The sequence below is a fragment of the Asterias rubens genome (genome assembly GCF_902459465.1).
Source record: "Asterias rubens chromosome 8 unlocalized genomic scaffold, eAstRub1.3 super_scaffold_89, whole genome shotgun sequence".
Taxonomy (NCBI): Eukaryota; Metazoa; Echinodermata; class Asteroidea; order Forcipulatida; family Asteriidae; genus Asterias; species Asterias rubens.
In genome coordinates this window covers 14077-34949 of record NW_022985693.1, presented here as the reverse complement: position 1 = coordinate 34949, position 20873 = coordinate 14077, and the positions used below count along the sequence as shown (strand labels likewise).

The 20873-nt window shown below is 37.9% G+C and overlaps 1 protein-coding gene across 1 annotated transcript; it reads right to left on the bottom strand.

Annotated features, from left to right (window-relative positions):
* Window positions 1-3724: 3724 nt before the first annotated feature.
* LOC117305539 lies at window positions 3725-19782 on the bottom strand. Its single transcript, XM_033790421.1, has 10 exons — window positions 19746-19782; window positions 19226-19363; window positions 15081-15169; window positions 13959-14031; window positions 13386-13739; window positions 12699-12868; window positions 11074-11226; window positions 9781-10387; window positions 5393-5496; window positions 3725-3763 (listed from the first exon to the last, which is right to left on the bottom strand). Exons 1-8 carry the CDS (start codon window positions 19780-19782, stop codon window positions 10334-10336), a joined length of 1068 nt encoding a protein of 355 aa, XP_033646312.1. The 3' UTR covers window positions 3725-3763; window positions 5393-5496; window positions 9781-10333.
* Window positions 19783-20873: the final 1091 nt, after the last annotated feature.

The following is a 20873-nucleotide window of genomic DNA, read 5'->3' as shown; positions in this document are numbered from 1 at the left end:
AAATGTCAACTTTCAATTTGAAGTGGTGCAATTTTCAATCAAACACAGTTAAAAAATCGGCCAGGGGTTTCCTTACGGGTGGCGAACCCTTTGTCACTGAATTTTTGCTCTTCTGTTTTCAGAGTTCAAAATATAAAACCAAATAGTAGGGGGCTTGTTTTTCAAAACTTATAAATCACCTTATATGAAGTGGCACATTTTTCAATGAATAAACCAGTCAAAAAATCGGCCTCCTCATCAGTAAGACATCTCTGTGGCATCAGGTCGTCATCGTTGTCCTCGTCGCCGGTGGTGATTTCATCTCCTTGTTCCAGTGAGCTCTTGTCTTGAGATCTATAAGTGTAGACTGATCCGAAGATGTTGATTCTTTTCAGGAGTACTCAATCTCTTCATGCCTGTAAATATAAAAAAATATATAAAAAAATTACTTTTACATAAAAAAATGAACCTTTGACCCTAGCCATCCTGGGGTCGATTTCACAAATGGTTAGAAAGATGAAATAAAACAGTGAAAGTTTCAGCAAAATAGGTTAATTGGTTCTACTTGCTTAGAAAACAGAAAGAAGCAAACCCTGTCACAGTAGCGATGAATCCATCCAAGGTAAAGATTTTGATACATCAACAAACTATGTTTGCTTTTTCTCCAAACATTTAAAAATAATTGGCCAGGGATTTCCTTACAGACTGTCACTGATTTTTGCTCTCTGTTTTCACAGGTAAAATATAAAACCTCTCAAATAAAACGAACCTATTTGTATATCAAAATATTTGGAGGGGTTTCCTGTTATTTTTCAAAATTTACCAAATGTCAACTTTCAATTTGAAGTGTTGCAATTTTCAATCAAACACAGTTAAAATTTCGGCCAGGGGTTTCCTTACGGGTGGCGAACCCTTTGTCACTGAATTTTTGCTCTTCTGTTTTCAGAGTTCAAAATATAAAAATATTCAAATATTTGGGGGCTTTTTTTTCAAAACTTTTAAATCACCTTTTATGTAGTGGTGCATTTTTCAATGAATAAACACACCCCAAAAATTGCCTGCTCATCAGTAAGACATCTCTCTGGCATCGGGTCGTCGTCGTCGCCCGTGGTGATTTCATCTCCTTGTTCCAGTGAGCTCTTGCCTTGAGTTCCTCTCAGTGTAGACTGATCCGAAGATGTTGATTCTTTTCAGGAGTACTCAATCTCTTCATGCCTGTAAATATAAAAAAATATATAAAAAAATTACTTTTACATAAAAAAATGAACCTTTGACCCTAGCCATCCTGGGGTCGATGTCACAAATGGTTAGAAAGATGAAATAAAACAGTGAATATTTCAGCAAAATAGGTTATTGGTTCTACTTGCTTAGAAAACAGAAAGAAGCAAACCCTGTCACAGTAGTGATGAATCCATCTAAAGATTTTGATACATCAACAAACTATGTTTGCTTTTTCCCCAAACATTTAAAAATAATTGGCCAGGGATTTCCTTACAGACTGTCACTGATTTTTGCTCTCTGTTTTCACAGGTAAAATATAAAACCTCTCAAATAAAACGAACCTATTTGTATATCAAAATATTTGGAGGGGGTTTCCTGTTATTTTTCAAAATTTACCAAATGTCAACTTTCAATTTGAAGTGTTGCAATTTTCAATCAAACACAGTTAAAATTTCGGCCAGGGGTTTCCTTACGGGTGGCGAACCCTTTGTCACTGAATTTTTGCTCTTCTGTTTTCAGAGTTCAAAATATAAAAATATTCAAATATTTGGGGGCTTTTTTTTCAAAACTTTTAAATCACCTTTTATGTAGTGGTGCATTTTTCAATGAATAAACACACCCCAAAAATTGCCTGCTCATCAGTAAGACATCTCTCTGGCATCGGGTCGTCGTCGTCGCCCGTGGTGATTTCATCTCCTTGTTCCAGTGAGCTCTTGCCTTGAGTTCCTCTCAGTGTAGACTGATCCGAAGATGTTGATTCTCTTCAGGAGTACTCAATCTCTTGATGCCTGTAAATAAAATAAAAAAATTAAACAAAATTACTTAACCATCCTGGGGTCGATTTCACAAAGAGTTAGGACTGGTCCTAACTTTAGGCTAGTCCTAAGTTAGACGAGTAACTTGTCCTAACAAGATAAGACTAGTCTTAACTCTTTGTAAAGTTCACTGCAGATCCTTCACAAGATCCAATTGCATGTTTTGTTGGTTTCTGTTTTGCTGATGGATGCACTTGTAACCATATTGTACTTTAATAATAACAATATTAAAAATTATAATAATCAACGTATTTATAACGCGCCTTTTCCAAAGGATACAAAGCGCCAAATATTTGTACTGCAAGGTGAGTGGGATGAAGATTTTGAAATTATGAGACCTAATCCTTAGCACACCATGTAATGGCATGGTGCTACGGCGCATACAGCAGCCAAAGCCAGGAACACCAGGGCGAACCCCTTCTCTTTTTCGATAAGTGCATGCACTGCGTTCTTTTAAATGGGACCTACGGCTTTACGTCCAATCCGAAGGGCGAAGCAATGGTTAAGTGTCTTGCTTAAGGACACAAGTGTCATGGCTGGCGATTCCAACCCACACTCTGCTGATCAGAAACACCAGAGTTTGAACTTGATGCTCTTAACCGCTCGGCCATGACACTTCCGACAACGATTTACACACATGTCATATGAACGGTGAATTTCTGCTTGTACCATTCCGCATGTAGCACTGAAATCCGTCATTCAGTGACGCTCGTGGCTCTTCAACAATGTTACCCCTTATCACTGGACCATTTATTTCATTCATCAAACCAACTCAGAAATTGCCTGTGCAGCCAAATATGTAGTGATAAATAAATCACAAGAACCATCTATGGAAACTGTATGATAAATCTAAAAGGATCTACAAGCCTAAAGCCCGGTTCATACTTCCTGCAAATGCGAACAAGTTTTGTTGTCACAAACTCGCAATGAATCATTCGCAACAGTTGAACTGTGTTCAACCTCTTTGAAACATTCGTTAACTAAACAGGGCTGGGTCGCCAAAATTCACTTTGCATTTGCAGGAAGTATGAACCAGGTTTAAAGTCACCTGGAAGTGGTATTTTTTCAAAATAAAGCTTTTGTCACTAATATATGTGTTTTGATGAGTGGAATGTGAATAAACAGTTAACTAAGGTTTTAAAAAATCAGTTCTTATGTTATTTACAAATTTAAGAGTAGACCCCGACCCGAGAGGGCGCTGTTCGTGACGTCAATCGAGGCAGACTTTGCCTGTAATGCGTAGAGTAAACACAATTGCAAAGTACATGTACGGACCAAGTCGTGAGTTTGTACGTTTCAAAACAACAACAAAATTGTTTTTTTCCGGCAATGCCGACCAGGTGTATTGCTGCTGAATGCAGAAAAACACTTTTTGAAATGTACCAACTTACGACTTGGACGTACACGTACTTTGCACGTGTGTTTACTATACGCATTGCAGGCAAAGTCTGCCTCGATTGACGTCACAAAAGGGGTAGGCGGATTAAGCCCCCCAAACAACTTTATATATTTTTTAAACATATAAATCGTGATAAACAATTACTAAAAAAATTGTTTTATTGTTCGTAAGCATATACTCTTATGTTTGAAAAAAAACAAATTCTATTTCCAGGTGACTTTAAGTAGTGATTAACTTACTTGCATGATGGGCAGAAATAGATGACGGTTTGTCCTTCATCAGCTGATCGTGTTTGCCTGGTGTGGCAATGAAGTCCATCGTGACGGCACTTGGCACATGCCCTGTCAATCTGAAACCAGACCAGATACAAAAATGAAATTAAGAAGTGATGAAAAATAACCAAACATTGATAATACGCCTAAAAGGTAAGGCCATAAGTTTTTTTGTTTTGTTTTTCAATGATTAATGGACAAAACATAGAAAGAAGAAGTAAAACTGTGAAAGTTTCAGCAAAACAGATCTACTGGTTCTACTTGCTAAGAAAACAGAAAGAAGCAAAACCCTGGCACAGTAGCGATCAATCAATAAGAGGTAAAGATTTCGATACATCAACATAAAAGGTTTGCTTTTTTTCCCAAACATTTTTAAAAAATTGGCCAGGGGTGTCCTTCCGGGTGGCGAACCCGATTTTCACTCCTCTGTTTTCACAGGTAAAATATAAAACCTCTGAAATAAAACAAACCTATTTGTATATCAAAATATTTGGGGGCTTCCGTTAGTTTTCATTACCTAATTTCAATCAAACACCGATAAAAAATTTACCAGGGGTTTCCTTACGGGTGGCGAACCCTTTGTTACTGAATTTCTGCTCTTCTCGTTTCAGAGTTAAAAATATAAAACCAAATGTTTGGGGGCTTATTTTTCAAGACTTGCCAAATAAATCACCTAATATGAAGTGGCAAATTTTTCAATTATCAAACAGCAGTTAAAAAATTGGCTAGAGGTTTCCCTATGGGTGGCGAACCCATATCACTTAAGTTTGCTCTGCTAAAGAGTTAAATACAAAACCTACGATATAAAACTGTTTCTAACCAAATATTTGGGGGGGGGGAAATTTTCAAAAATTACCAAATTATAAAAAAAAATCGCCTTTTAAAATTAAGTGGTACTTAACACAGTTAAAAAATTGGCCAGAAGTTTCCCTACGGGTGGCGAACCCATATCACTGAATGTTGCTCTTCTTAAGAGTTAAATATAAAACCTCTGAAATAAAACAAAACTATTTCTGACCAAATATTTGGGGTGGGGGAGGGTAATTTTCAAAAAATATCAAGTTATAAAAAAAAATCGCCTTTTAAAACGAAGTGGTACATTTTTCAACTAAAACAGTTAAAACATTGGCCAGAGGTTTCCTTATGGTTGGCAAACCTTTATCACTGAATTTTGCTGTTTTCAGAGGGATAAAACCTCTGAAATAAAATAAACAAGTACCAACAAAGAACTTTGGGGTTGCTTTTTTTTCAAAATTTACAAAATGATAAACCACCTTTTATTCAAAACGAAATTGTGCCTTTTTTTCAAACCATTTCATAATTGACCAGAGGTCCCCCTACAGGTGGCAAACCCTTTACACTGATTCGTTTTTGTGTCTTTCCTGAAGAAAAACAAAATGGTTAACCTAAATATTTTGGGGGTTATATTCTTCAAAAGAAACCATATGCAATAAATCACCTAATAAATTTCATCTATTGTGCATCTTTTTTTTCATAAACCAATTTTAAAAATTCAGAGTAATATAAATGTTGAAACCTCTGAAAGAAAAAATAAAAACAAAATGTTTTGCTGGTTCTAGCAGTAGCAGGGGCAACTAAACAACAATAATGTACAAACATATCTGTATGTAAACATCAAGATATAAACCTAAACAATTTGGACAATTCCTAAGACATGTAAGATAAAACTCCAGTGTTTCACTCACCAGTGGTCCTAGGTCTTTCTGGTCGACGACCTCCTGACGACCTTCAACATTCTTGTGAGAGTTGAGACGCAGGTATGAATGATAGACCACACCATGTAATGCAGCTGTAATGAGAAGGAAGACAATAAGTGACTTTTCATTCATTCAAAAAATGCTGTCTGTGCTATTAATTGGTAGTGATATAAAACATGCGGTCATCGCAGAGTGATACAAAGAAAAAAAAATCACTGATAATTATTAATAAAAAAAACTTTACACAAGTGTTACATTTTGTTTGAAAATCTGTGAAAGGAATGTAATTTTTATATCCTAAAAAAAAAAGTCAATATTTTTTGTCAACTACAAATTATCAGTCACAGGTCATTTACATCATCAGACTCAAAGTCATTGAGCTGAATTTGCATTAATGTGTTTAATATTCAAAGTCTGAGTGTTGCGATCATGGATCAGCCTCCTCCCCCACCGCCTCCTTGACCACGTCCCGACCCCGCCTACCCCTTTTATAAATAACGCACAAGTCAAGGGGGTTATCACACACAACTTTACAAGCTCCGGTTTCCACAATAAATATATATATTCCAAACTTACTTTTTGCATTTACTTTGTGAGCACATGTCTTGCACTTCATAACTACTGTTTCTTTTTCAGGAAACGGTAAAATGGAGCCAAATGCGGGCAAAATTCTCTCGAAGAAGCAAGTCACTCCTCTCCGTCCATGTTTTTGAGAAATTCTGATACCGCATGCGTTTCTGAATGGGACACACGTGATTTATTAAGCTCGACTTCATCTATACGTTCAGCGTTGAATTTGGTTTAGGGTATCTGACTAAGTATTTAAATAGGAATCGCGCCCTCTGTCGGCGGATTGTAGAGTCTCCCGCGTAAAGTTAATGAGCCTGCATTAGATGGTTAATTGATGCACTTGCTTGATGATTTTGATTAATTCTGGTTAAAAATACCACTCTATGAAAATATCAAGCGCAACAGGATAAAAAAATGAAATTAAACAAACAATATCCCCAAATACGAACCACACCACGAGAAATCCCTTCCAAATACTACTAATAATCATTATAGAACCGTTACAAAAGTTGTCACTCACAAAGATGCAAAAAAAAAAATAATAATATTATTATATGATTTTGTTTAACCATGGTAATGCTGGAAAATTGCCCCTCGCTATGTTTATGAAATATGTTTATGTTGAAGTTGTCTTACCATGTGTGTCCTCAAATGCATTTTGTTATTTTTAACCACTCGGGTAATTTTACATAACAATACAAAACAGTTATTTTAGTATTTATGTCTGATTAATATTTCCGACTTCCTCTAAGATCAAAATAACATGGTCCAGTTTTTGCAAAAGTGATTATATTCAATTAATATTATTTTATCTTTACTAACGAAAAACGTACATGAAGTTCAGGTAGACCATGGGCATTGCACAACATACATGTAACATGCATTAGTGTTTGAACACAATCGCTAACGATTTGCAGATTGTTCCTAAAAATAATTATATTTAATGGGTTTTATTTTCACTGTGAAATAAAAAACATGCAGTCGTGGGCGTTTGGCAAACGGGCAATGCACAAAATGAGGTAGCATGTTGTCTGGCCACTGATGTACGTGCGGTATGTAGTGCTCCATTATAAATAACTCATGTTTAGGTTTGTAACCCTACTCGTTATTTGTGGCAGTTTTTTTCTTCTTTTTCGTGTAAAACTATTATTAAAATGTTATCCTTTTTTCTCGAATCTAAGTATATTATTTTAAATTTAATTCCAAACACTCGGGTAAAATCAGCCACAACTCGGCAATAAATCTTTTGCAGTCTCGGGGCAAGTTAAACGATTTCCTTTTATTTTATTTTTAACCTCTGTTAGGTGGTTGGTCTTTTAAAACCCTTGAAGGGGCGTGGCTACCCTATGCTGACTCTCAAAGGTTTAAATATTGACATCCAATAGCTCTCCATTGCTCGTTGCCAAGTAAGTTGTTATGCTAACAATTATTTTGTGTAATTACCAATAGTTTATTCTTAATTAGTACACAAAGACACGAACACACAAAATTATCAATTACCAATCTCAACTTTATTTCAAAAGTATAATTATTCTCTTCAACTCTTCAGAAGTGGGCAAGGTCTTACAGTTCCTGTCAGCATAACACTAAACATTGATTGATTTATCTATAGGGTAAAAGGACAAATAATTTTAATAAATTAAATTGATTGTGATTTAGAGTTTTGATAAATAGCACAACAGTACAAAAACAGATAAATGAAAATTTTGCATTGAGGATTTATGATCGAGTCTGTGTTTTTAATTTCCATGAATGGTTCGAATTCAAATCAGGACTAAAAAACAATACAACAAAAAACCCATATTATTTCACTTGAAGTGCAGACCAATTAGTTTTTAAATCCTAAGCAGGAGCAATTACTTAAGTTGAGGAAACGGTGTTTTTAGTTTTGAATAAGGAAGTGATATTTGAATATTTTAGCTGAACTAACAAAACTGAGGATTTGCGGAAGAATTTTCTGTGGCCTTTGTCAGGAGACAAAGAATGCACTTTGGAAAATGTTCAAGAGATCTTTTGATATACTAATGATCTTGATGTTTAAAAGGGAAGCTATAATAGTTTGTTCACACATCTTTGTCTACGATCAGAACTCCATAAATTTAGTTTCCTTCCTCCATGTTTGTTAAAGGCACTGGACACATTCAGTAATTGTCAAAGACCAGTATTCTCACTTAGTGTGACTCAACATGCATACAATAACAAACCTGAGAAAACTTCGACTCAATTGATTGTCAAAGTTGCGAGAGAATAATGGAAGAAACAAACACCCTTGTCGCACAAGTTGTGTGCTTTTAGATGCCTTGAATTTGAGACCTCAGATGAGGTCTCGAATTCAATTCAAATATGTTAGTGAGATATTACTTCTTTCTCAAATACGTTACTTCAGAGGGAGCAGTCTCTCAATGTTTTATACTGTCAACAACTCTCTATTGCTCGACACCAAGTAAGTTTTATGCCAACAATTATGTTGAGTAATTACCAATTGTGTCAAGTACAGTCTCCATGCTTTAAACAAAGGAAAAACGATAGATGTTGTTGTTGTTTGTAAGAGCAGTGTCATATATTGATTGTTGTCAGAGTCATGCTGATTTCTTTGGCAACTTTGTATCAAGAAAGATAACAAAACATTTTTTGAAAGTTCCTGGATCAATGACTTGCTTTGAGGAAACAAATGCTTAAAGGCACCGGACACATTTGGTAATCAGATTATATATTAGCTAAACTTATTTGGTTATGAGCAATGGATAGATGTTGATAGTATGACACTTTGTGAGAAACGACTCCATCTGAAGTAAAGTAGTTTTTGAGAAAGAGGTTATTTCTCACTTATGTATTTGAATCTGAGAAAGACTTCAGGCCTGATGAAGCCTTCCTCAGACATCTGAAAGCAACAATTTCATTTGTGCAACGAGTCTGTTCAACAAAGGTGTTCCTATTACTTCCTTGCTACTTCAATGACCAATTGAGACAAACTTTTCACAATTATTTTATTGTATGCATATGTTGGGATACACCAAGTGAGAATACTGATCTTTGACAATTGCCAAATGTGTCCAGCGCCTTTAATTCCAATGAAAGTTGTTTATTTTAGCTGAGTTGGCATACAATTATCTGGGCCCTTTATCCAACAAAAGGAATTGACCCTTGTTATTGTTATTTTAAAGGCAGTGGACACTGTTGGTAATTACTCAAAATAATCATTAGCATAAAACCTTACTTGGTAACAAGTAACGGGGAGAGGTTGATAGTATAAAATATGTGACCATCCACCACAAATGGGCTGTAAAGTCGCACTTGCACATTGCAGAGCCTATTAAATTGTTTGGGTTTTCAAGAAAACTTTGAGAAATCTGAATAAAAAAATATGTGGCTTTGAGAAATCATAACTTTGTCAAGAAATATCTGATTTAAATGTGGATGGTATCATTTTGAAGCTGATTACACACTCTCTCCAAAAATGCATTAATCCCATAACAGTGAAAGTGTCAACTTTACAGCCCATTGGTGGTGGATGATCACATATTGTGATAAACGGCTCCCTCTGAAGTGAAGCAGTTTTCGAGAAAGAAGTAATTTTCCAAGAATTTGATTTCAAGACCTCAGAATTAGATTTTGAGGTCTCGAAATCAAGCATCTGAAAGCACACAACTTTGTGTGACAAGGGTGTTTTTTTCTTCTGTTATTATCTCGCAACTTCGACGACCAATTGAGCTCAAATTTTCACAGGTTTGTTATTTTATGCATATGTTGAGATACAGCAAGTGAGAAAACTGGTCTTCCAGTGTCGTTACCTCTCTTATACTGACCTGAGTTTTTACTCTTGGACGGAATGTTCTTGGCGCTTAGTCTGGTACTGGTTGGACTTTCTTTGGCATTTAACTGTCTTGAAGTACTAGGTCTGGCGACGCTGGCTGAGTTCTCTCTGGATGGCCCCGCCCTAGATGACCCCGCCCTGGATGACCCTGCCCTGGATGGCCCCACCCTGGATGGCCCCGCACGAGTAGGGCTCTCTGTCTCCTTGTCTTCTTCGCTGTGAGATGACGAGGCTTCGCTGTTAGAGGACGAGGCTTCGGTGGATGGGCGAGGAATGGAAAGGAAATGTTAATGTAAACATAATAGTAACAAGTCATGGATATTAATTTTTTTGAAAACTGAAAAACAATTAAAAGCATAATCATTGCCAGTATCAAGACACACATAAAAGACTTGTTAAGACACAAAAACAATCAATAGTATACAAACATATAGAATCAAGCAATGAAAACACACAAATGAAAAGCTAAAATATTTATCAATAAATGATGAAAACAGTGCAAACCCAGAGTGACTGGCATGCCAATGGATAAAACGTCTAATCATTTAAACATAATGCTGAGAGCTGAGTGCTGATAAACGTAACGTCATGGAATAGATCTGAAATGGTTAGAAAGAATGAAAAGGTAAGGTCACTTATTAAAGATTTTCTAAACTTATTTAGCGGTAATAATTTTATAAGTAGGATTTGAAACATTTTGCATGGTGAAGATACAATCAAGTAAGGTTTGCGCAAACACCATGTAGGGCTATGGTGGTTCTGAGATAACCAATAATGGTATAACAACTGAGACATTTCTATCAGTATGCTCCATCAACATGCTTGAATCGCCTTCTTCTGAAGATGATCGGAGCATACTGATCAAAAGTTAAGATGTTAAATCATCGGTTCTTCTCAGAACTACCACAGCTCATACGAGAGTGGTAACATTAATATAACATTATTTATTTTGGTTTTTACCCATATACACCGATGTGTGTAAGCACTGTATATACTCAGTACTTTCTTGAGCTCTGTGAAAAAAAACCACAGGCATTACTCGGGTGGGATTCAAACCCACGACCATTGCAATTCTAGAGCAGTGTCATTCTAACTAGACCACCGAGATTGCCCGATAGCTAGAGGCAGTTCCAATCATATGTTTCAGCAGGTACTGCTGCTTATCTACATGGTGTGTGTGATTGATTGTTAATAAGTACGCCCATTTTGAGCCTTATGCTGAATACTCCTCAGGAGTTCAATTTATTAAGTAGTATGTCAAAACAGCTTTAGGGGAAACATTTACCTTAGATTTTTTGTTTGGGGTGTAGCTTTTTGAGTTGGTGAAGACGAGGCGTACGTCTTTACAGAACTCCATGGGGTCTTGGTAGATCATTCCTTCAAGTTGCTCTCGGACTGTGTTCAAGTCCATAGGGGTGTCTATGATGGTGCGATAATCCTACAAGGAATAAGATTACAAAGAGAGACCCATAATTGTTTGGTTTCTATTTTAAAGGCAGTGGACACTTTTGGTAATTACTCAAAATAACTTTTAGCATAAAACCTTACTTGGTAACGAGTAACGGGGAGAGGTTGACAGTATAAAACATTGTGAGAGACAGCTCCCTCTGAAGTGACATAGTTGTTGAGAAAGAAGTAATTTTCCACGAATTTGATTTTGAGACCTCAAGTTTAGAATTTGAGGTCTCGAAATCAAGCATCTGGGAAGCACACAACTTCGTGCGACAAGGGTGTTTTTTTCTTTCATAGTTATCTCGCAACTCCGACGACCAATCGAGCTCAATTTTTCACAGGTTTGTTATTTTACGCATATGTTGACATATGAGAAGACTGGTCTTTGACAATTACTTATAGTGTCCAGTGTCTTTAATTGGATCTACCTCATCTTCTTAATTATGCTAATGACACCAAGACACAATGATCAGAACTCAATTACACCATTTCAGACAGGTGCTCCAGAGTCACACCAAACCAATTTCTGAATAAAGTACATGGAAATTTTGACTTCTGAAACAGTTCGGAGCAACTGGACGCCCTTAGCATAGAAAGATTGACTGTTTCAGTCGATCCGAGCGAATCTGGATTTTCTAGGTTTCAGACGTCGATCTTGCACGAGATGAACCTAATGTAAATGTTATGTTAAAGACACTGGACACTATTGGTAACTGTCAAAGACCAGTCTTCTCACTCGGTGTATCTCAACACATGCATAAAATAACAAACCTGTGAAAAGTTGAGCTCAATCGGTCGCCCAAGGTGCAAGATATTCATGAAAGAAAAGAACACCCTTGTCGCACCATGGTCACACGAAATTGTGTGTTTTCAGATGCTTGATTTCGAGACCTCAAATTCTAAATCTGATGTCTCAAAATCAAACTTCTTTCTTGAAAAATACGTCACTTCAGAGGGAGCTGTTTCTCACAATGTTTTATACTATCAACCTCTCCCCATTACACGTTACCAAGTACATGTAAGGTTTTATGCTCCAGTCAAATTCTCCAGTGTCGATATCCTCCTGTTAGAGTTAAGAAAAAGAAAGAAAATTGCACGATCATTTTAAAGGGTTTTGTTACCTTTTGTAGATCAAGTTTTCGGCTATGACATGAATCCCTACTCACTGTGAATGGAGATGTGATTTTCAAGTTGAGCTAACAACAGCTAAATACCAGTAACAGGCAATATGAAACAAATGAACATTTGGCTGGTAATCCTGTTTTCATCAAGAAAGAAAATTCATGCTAAGCAAATTTCCGTGCTTAGCAGCTCTATGTAATTGGGCCCTGTTCTTTTCAGAACCAACACTATTCACAAAACATTTTCCCATGGTGCTACAAATAACCTCACCTAACTATATGATTAAAATAATTTAGAGATATTAAGAGATATTTATTACAAAATTATAATTTTTACCTCATCGTCCAAGTTGTGTTTTGTATTTGGAGGTGCTTCTACTCCTTTGGCTAAATTATCCTTGTCAATAATGATCTCTTCATCATCTAGCTGCTCTTTGTTATAAAGGTCAACGACCACTTTGTCTTCAATATGTCCTGAAAGATCAGGGTTCACGGCTGGGTTTTCCTCTGAATTGACAACAAAATTTTATTACAAATAACCCTCCTACTTTTTGACCATTTATTATTATCCACTGTGGTTTGATTGATATGTTATGCAGTATGGTTTTGAATGATAGATATATAAAATATGATATCATGATGTGAACTGCATCTACATGTGCACAGTACACAGTCAACCCTCCTACTGTCTTTGAGAAAGACTCTGCTAGGGCCGAAAAGTCAGGGGCCAATTTCATAGAGCTGCTTAAGCAAAAATTTTGCTTGAGCACGAAAATAGCTCGCTTATTTTTCACATGTTACTGGCAAAAATGTCATGCCATATACATTGCTTGTGACTGGTATTTAGCTGTTGTTTACTTAGTATAACAATTGAGTGTAGTCTTGTCCGGTAATGTGATTTTACTAAGCAAGGATTTTTTTGCTTAAGCAAAATTTTGTGCTTAAGCAGCTCTATGAAATTGGGCCCAGGTCATTATTTTCTTTTGCAATTACTTGAAAAAAGAGAGATTTGAATGAAACGCACCGTTAGTTGTTGTCAGGTCAGCATCATCATTAGTCCCGTACAACACCAGCTGGAAGCTGGTGAATCGAGCCACCTTACTACTTCCCCTCGGAATATCAGGAAGGTCCTCCTCCTGCGACTGGACCCCCGGTGGGGTGTGGTGATGCTCTACCTCCAGGTGCCACACCCCGTTTGGGTTCTCGCCCCAGTTCCGTACCGACTTGAAAGGAAACTCGTCCACTGACTGAGTGGTGTTGTCGTTCTTGCGGGTCGAGAGGAGCTCGGAGGGGGTGCCCTGCGGGGACCAGATCGTCAGGGAGACGTCGCCACGCAGGGGGCTTGGTAGGAGATTTTCGTGATAGTGAGAACACTGGTCTTTGACAATTACCAAATGTGTACCTTCCCTATAAACCATTGTGTTATACATGTACCCGTCATTAAAATAGAGGATTCAAACTTCCTGAATTCAGTGCACTTGTATTGGCTCAGGCCCACGACCATGACGACATGCCACAGAGCTTGGTAATCATTGAGTATATCTGAAAGAAAATCTGATGTCAACTTACTTAGCTTGGAGAACCAGTGCAAAGAGACCTGCTGCTAGTGGGGCTGCACTGGATGTCCCGATGAAATTATCAATGCAACCATCACGGATGTCCGTAGTGATCTGTGATGGATGAAATCAAAACAAGAGAATGGTAATCAAAACTATACACCAATGCAACACCATAGTATTGTTAAAATTCCAAGAGAACGGTAGTCCAGCACATGCTGGAATACTTAACTGATCCAATATGACCATTCCCACTGTCTCAACTTTTCAGACACTCCCTTTAATAATTGTTAAAGAGAAAAAACACCCTTGTCACACTAAGTTGTGTGCGTTTAGATGGTTGATTTCAGGACCTCAAATTCTAAATCTGAGGTCTCGGAAAATTACTTCTTTCTCGAAAACTATGGCACTTCAGGGGGAGCCGTTTCTCACAATGTTTTATACCATCAACCTCTCCCCATTACTCGTTACCAAGTAAGGTTTTATGCTAATAATTATTTTGAGTATTTACCAATAGTGTCCATCACTGCCTTTAAATCACCACTCAAGTTAAAGGCCCGGTCACACAGGCCTCCATACACGAATGCATTGTTAAAACAATGCACGCCCTCGATTGGTTGAATGAGCGTGGGTGTACTATGCAGGGAGAAATTCAACCAATAGAATGCGTTCTATTTGCGTCGTGATCGTTTTCAATTTCGATATCGCTGCAGCGTGACTCGGCCTTGAGTCGTACATGTGGGGAGTTCTGTTTTGTATAGCTGCTTGTTGCAGCTACCTCCTTGGTTGCAGCATGGAGCAGGCGTGATATTTGGCCCTCGGAAAAAAAGGTACATGTACACATAATGCAGGCTTTAGTACTTTTCAGGCTAATCGCAATTTTCCTGATTTTTCCAAAGGCAAATTACAAAACGGCAAATCAGACTAAAGTAGGAAGAATTACATGCCTGATGGGGGTATAATAAAGCAGTGTTTCTAAAATTTCAAAAACTTGTGTAATAGATAAGCATGAAAAACTCAGAAGTACCTGATAAACAATGACAAATTATTTAAACAAACACTCGTATAAGAAACCAGTTTAAATAGCTTTCCTGTTGTTCAAGAAGCTATTTATATACTGTAGTCAGTAGGCCTATTTTAAACATAGTCTGGTAACTTCTTACCTCCAATGCTTGCCTCGGGGGCTGCTCCAACACCACATATACCATTATTGGCTTCGGCAGCCACCTCTCCTGCACAGCGTGTGCCATGACTGTAGGAGAAGTCAAAATGGAAGAACAAAATTAGACAAGAAACCAAATTTATTCTTTATAACAATATTCATTAACTACTGGTTATCACTTTTAATTTTACACTGTGATAGTTGTCACACGCAAGTTACAGTAACCTCTAGGCCTATCTAAAGGTAAACATTAAATAAACTAACTACATGTATCAGGCATATTTGGTCGTCAGAAAAAAAGTAGGAATATTTCATCAAATACTAGGGCTGACCCACATACGTACAAAATGGAAAGGTCTTAAATGGACTTGGATCGGTCGAGTTGGTCTTTGAAAAGCGTATTAAACCGTTTGTTATAGAATGCATATGATTAGAGAGATATTTTAAAAGTAGAATATAATGATCCACACAAGTATCACTCGAAATTACGTCGTTTTCCTTTTACCTCGTCGACAAACACGGTCGGCCATTTATGGGAGTCAAATTTTTGACTCCTATAAATGGCCGACCATGTAAGTTCTCAAAGTAAAAGGAAAACCACGCAATTTCGAGGCAAATGTGTGTGGATCATTGTATTCTACTTTTTAAACATCTTTCTACCCATATGCATTTTATAACAAACGGTTACAAACGCTTTTCAAAGACCAACTCGACCGATCCAAGGCAACGTGTTCCTTTAAAATCCTGAAATGCTTTATATTGGGCAAGGCAAAATTAGGAACAGTATCCCAAGTACAAAGTGGATCAAAGAGCATGATTTACGAATATCCAAATAAAACAAGATCTACTTCTTGGCAGGCAGACATTAAAAAATTCTAAATTCAAATACAAGTCTGAAAATGCTCATCCTTTGATTTAGAAATTGGTTTTGTTTAAAAAATATAACTCTAAGCCTGAAATAACAAGACATTAGGCCTATTAAATTGCAACAGAAATAATGCAACAATTATATCTGAACTTTTGTATATTTTCAAACAATTAATACATTGCAATCAAAACCATCATGGCATGGCTTGAACACACTGTATATTTCACTGATATTTATTGTACATGTGCAGTGTTTCAGTCAGTGATATCAAGTTAACAAAATACTTCTCATTTTCTTTGATGCATGTAATTTCCTTCAGGATGTTTGGTTATTTTCTTTACTTTTACTTTTGTCCAGTGTAATAGTTTTGGAAACAGAAAATTTCTCGTTAAAAGCTAATCACAAGTCCCATTTGGATTGTTTAAACAAAAATTGAAATGGACTAAATACAAATGTCAAATAGATCGGTAACAGGATAAGTCCTAAATTTATCTTTGCAACTTTTCTTTAATTCTCCACCAAGTCAGTGTCAAAAGAGTTTGATTTTGAGGGGCACTGTCGTCGGGATCACATTAAGGCTGTGGCTGTCAGCTGTACACGTAATTATGAACTCTTTTCAAGTTACTGCATGAGGGCGCTTGCTACATGTAGCTGTCACATTACAGCATAGACCTTATTGCAAATCCTTGGTACGCGCGCGCATAGGCGCGGGAGAAGGTGCATGCTGGTCTAGCTAGCGATCAAGTTTGATTGCTAATTAGACCAGTATGCACCTCATTCAACATTTAGCGCTTGCGTAATGGGTATTTATGAAAAGGTCTATTGACCCCCTTGCACGCCATGTTGGTGGGCAGTTAGGTTTACATGTATTAACGCCGCGTCGCCTAAAATGCACACCTCACTGCATAACGCACGGCATAGAGTTATATATGAAAACGCACAGTGAAATTGCCCACCAGTATGGCGCATTCAAGATTTTTCTGATGGTGACGTCAGGTGAAATGGGTCAATAAAAATGAAAGCACCCTTCATAATGTGTTAAGTACCTATGTTCATGTAGGGTGAGTGTTCATACATGTATGTCACAGGCCTGCTATGACCACAGTCGCCCTGTGACCTCTTCTTCAGTTCTTGGTCAAAATTTTGCCTTCGTCTAAAAAGTCTGGTTATAAAGTCCACCACCGCGTATTACTATTAGTGTCCCCTTCACCATGTTCACCACACTCAAGACTAGCCAAATATGGAAAATAATGACAACTCACCATCGTCTTGGTTCAGCTACAGACACACAGGATGCACTCGGCAAAGTTACACTTCAGTTGCCATTAGGTAAAGTACATTTTTAGTGATGGTCCTGATATTTTTGGGTGTAGAACATAATCGACAGGATCGGTGTACAAGAGTCAAAAGGTAAAATACTTTCATAGAACTATCCTGTAAATATTAGTGGACTAAAGGGTGAGTGTTAACGATAAAATTACTGATTATAGCTGATTAGAGTCGAAGTGAAATGGTAACAGTAGAATTCAGAGGTTTTGGCTAATTGGGAAATTCACATAATGGTAATATTTTTATGTCTGACACTTATTCATGCTCAAATTCCAATCCTGAGAAGCTACGATGATGTTGCATGAAAAGCTACAATAAGCGCGGGAGTGGGGGGGGGGGGGTGCGTTTCATCAAGCCAGCCTTCCAACAGAAGAGCTCTTTAAACTTGCTTGTAGAATCCATTTGTGACCAAGTCAGGAACATGCCATAGACCAATTTCATTGTCACCATCTTACAAAGAAACCTCCCCCTATTGGCTGAAGTGAAAAGTCTTCTTAATGCATGCAACCAACCTTGCCAGAAATACCGAGGCACGCCACCTTTTCTGGACCATACTGAGTCCTTCATTTTGCAGCACAGGACCTATGGTTTACGTCCCATCTGAAGGACGAAGCAATAATGTTCAGTGTATTGCACTTAGCATAACCTAGGACTTTTCGCTTGTGAGTGAGCGTACATCACGCTGCTAAAGCATTCTTCGCTTATACAGCTAGTTCAGAAATGGAGCCTAGTCTGTAAGTGGAGAATGGTGATTGTAAGGGTAGAAATCTGTGATAAGCAGAGCTATGAAATATGTGTGCCCCCCCCCCCCATATTTTGTCTTCGCTGTGTTCTGTGGAACTTAGAAATTAATTCTTTCGGGGATTTTAGAAGGGGATTGGGTAATTCTGTACATTAGAAAAATAGTGTGTTAAAGATTTTGAACATTGTGGACACAACCTCTTCAAGGCACACCCCAACGCTGTAACCCCAACCCACAAAACAAACAAACAAACAAACAAGCAAACAAACAAAAACAAATATTAGTAACATAATTCTAAGGTTAAATTCCAAGGGCTCATTTTCATGGAGCTGCTCAAGTAGAAAATACTGCTTGGGGTTTTTAAAAAGTCTGTCAATAAGTTTAAGAGTTTATTGAGAAGGGTTGGTAAAGAGTAGACCAATCAACTTCAAAGGGCTGCTTATAGAGAATGTTGCTGGAAAAAAATCTATGTGAATAAATTCAAAAGCTTATAGACTGTGATTGGTAGAGACCGACCAAATTCAAAGTAGGATTTAAAAACTTTACATTGTATGAGTAGAAGCGGTTGAGGTTTGTGGTAGCATCATGTGAAAATTTCTTTCAAAATAGTCTTGGTACTGTAAAGAACCAGCAGTTGACAACTCAACGTTTCAATCAGCATGCTCTGATCCCCTTCAGGTGGACTCTGTTGCTGGATGCTGCCGAAAAGATTAACCGGTACTTGGGCTTGGCTTGATGGTGCAACAGCAACAGAGTCCAGCATCCTTCTGAAGACGATCAAAGCATACTGATCAAACTGTTGAGTCGTCAACCACCGGTTCTTCTCAGAAACAACACTACACAAAAGCGATGTACACATGAGAAGAAGCATACAGGCCTGACAGGGTGCCACTGCAGTTCACTGCAAACCTATAACTTGATCCTGGCTACACGCTAGTTAGCGGTTGTATGGCGACTGACTGCCCCCCCCCCCCCTCAAACAAAGAAAATTACAAAATAGGGAGACTGCCAACATAGGGCTAGATAGCTCAGTTGGTCAGTTGGTAGAGCCCCGGCAAGTTAATCCAGTGGTTTTTGCTTTGAGTTCCATTCTAGTAAATTTTTCTAAGGTCAACCCCAAATCAAGTTAAGAGGGCATGAATGAACCTGCAATGCGTTTACCTTTCTCCCTTTCAGCATATTAGTCTGTTAGTCAGCATCTTTGTACCTGTCCCAACTCCAACCACCAAGACACCTGAGGCGTTCATGTCCAACGTTCCACAATGTCCAATCCGAAGTCGCTTGGATGGCTGTGAGATTCCTTTCGTCTTGTGATGGCTGTGGTCCTGGTCTTGACGTTTTTGTTCTGTGAACAAACATTAAAAAAAAACGGTTAAACAACAGTTAAACAACCAACACTACACTGTGTCTTATTTATGACTTGTTTATCTCCTTACTTTTCATTAAAATACCAAGAACCTAATTAACCAGTATCTGGTACCTCACATAAATTTGGGCTCTGAAATTCCAACAACTCTCAACAACATTGTAACTTTCTTACCACTGAAGAGCATTTGCTTAAGTCTGTTGACTAGGAAAGCTGAGGTAATTCCAGTTGGCTTATAGACAGAAAATAGGCCGTTCAAATCAGACACAAAACGCTGCTTACATGGGACACCACGCATTTTCAGGGGCGGTCTTGCCTGCAATTAGAAAAATCAACAATCAGATAGCACCAGGATACCAACCTTTCATTAAACCAAACCATCCAACCTCCCAAGTCATATAAGAAATCATGCCGTTCACTCTTCATACATAAAGCATGCAGGCATAAGGTTTATCGCGATTCAGAACCACAATGCGTTGTGGGTAGGCAGATGGGGCAGTTTGCTAAGCGGTGTATGTTGTCATGCACAACTTGCGCGCGCATCGCTTATTATCTTTGTGTGGGTTCAACAGCGCCCTCTCTTGATATTTTGCTTTATACTATAGTTTCTAGAAGTAGTGTTGGACTGACTGGAGTGGACCAGATTGTCATTTGCCACTCGAAAGAATCTCGTAACCCTCCGGCCTGGCAGCCGTCTGGAGGAGGGTTACGTTGTCGCAACTACTATTTTGCCTAAGAAATAACCAAAAATGTCGTATGCTGGCGCATTCCCTACCAGCCACACGGCAATTTAAACCGGCTGAATGTGTTCACCTAGCTCTTACTTAGCTTGCTTTGTGTGTTTTAAACATTTAAAGGCAGTGGACACTAAGACTAGCCTTCACAGTTAATGTATGTGTCTAAACATAATGCATAAAATAACTAACCTGTGAAAATTTGAGCTCAATCGGTCATCAAAGTTGCGAGATAATAATGTAAGAAGAAAACACCCTTGTCACACGAAGTTGTGTGCGTTGAGATGGTTGATTTTGAGACCTCAAGTTCTAAATCTGAGGTCTCAAAATCAATTCAAATTCGCTGAAAAATACTTCTTTCTCGTCAACTATGGCTCTTCAGAAATCAGAGGGAGCCGTTTCTCACAATGTTTTATACCATCAACCTCTCCCCATTACTCGTCACCAAGAAAGGTTTTATACCAATAATTAATTTGAGTGATGACCAATAATGTCCACTGCCTTTAAATAGTGAAACAAAATAAGATTTTAAAAAGAAACTTGGAACTGGTAACGATAATAGACCTTATGCACATGACGTCATTTCAGTACGGCGCCCCCGCATTGAGGTCAAAAGGAGATTGTTCATTGGTCAATCTATGTGCGTTTTGATTGTTTCGTCACCGTTTGACCTCAAAGATGGCGGCTGGATGACGTCAATGCATAAGTAGGGAGGCCAGTGAAACGACTGTTTTCAGATTTATATCTGTAAGCGT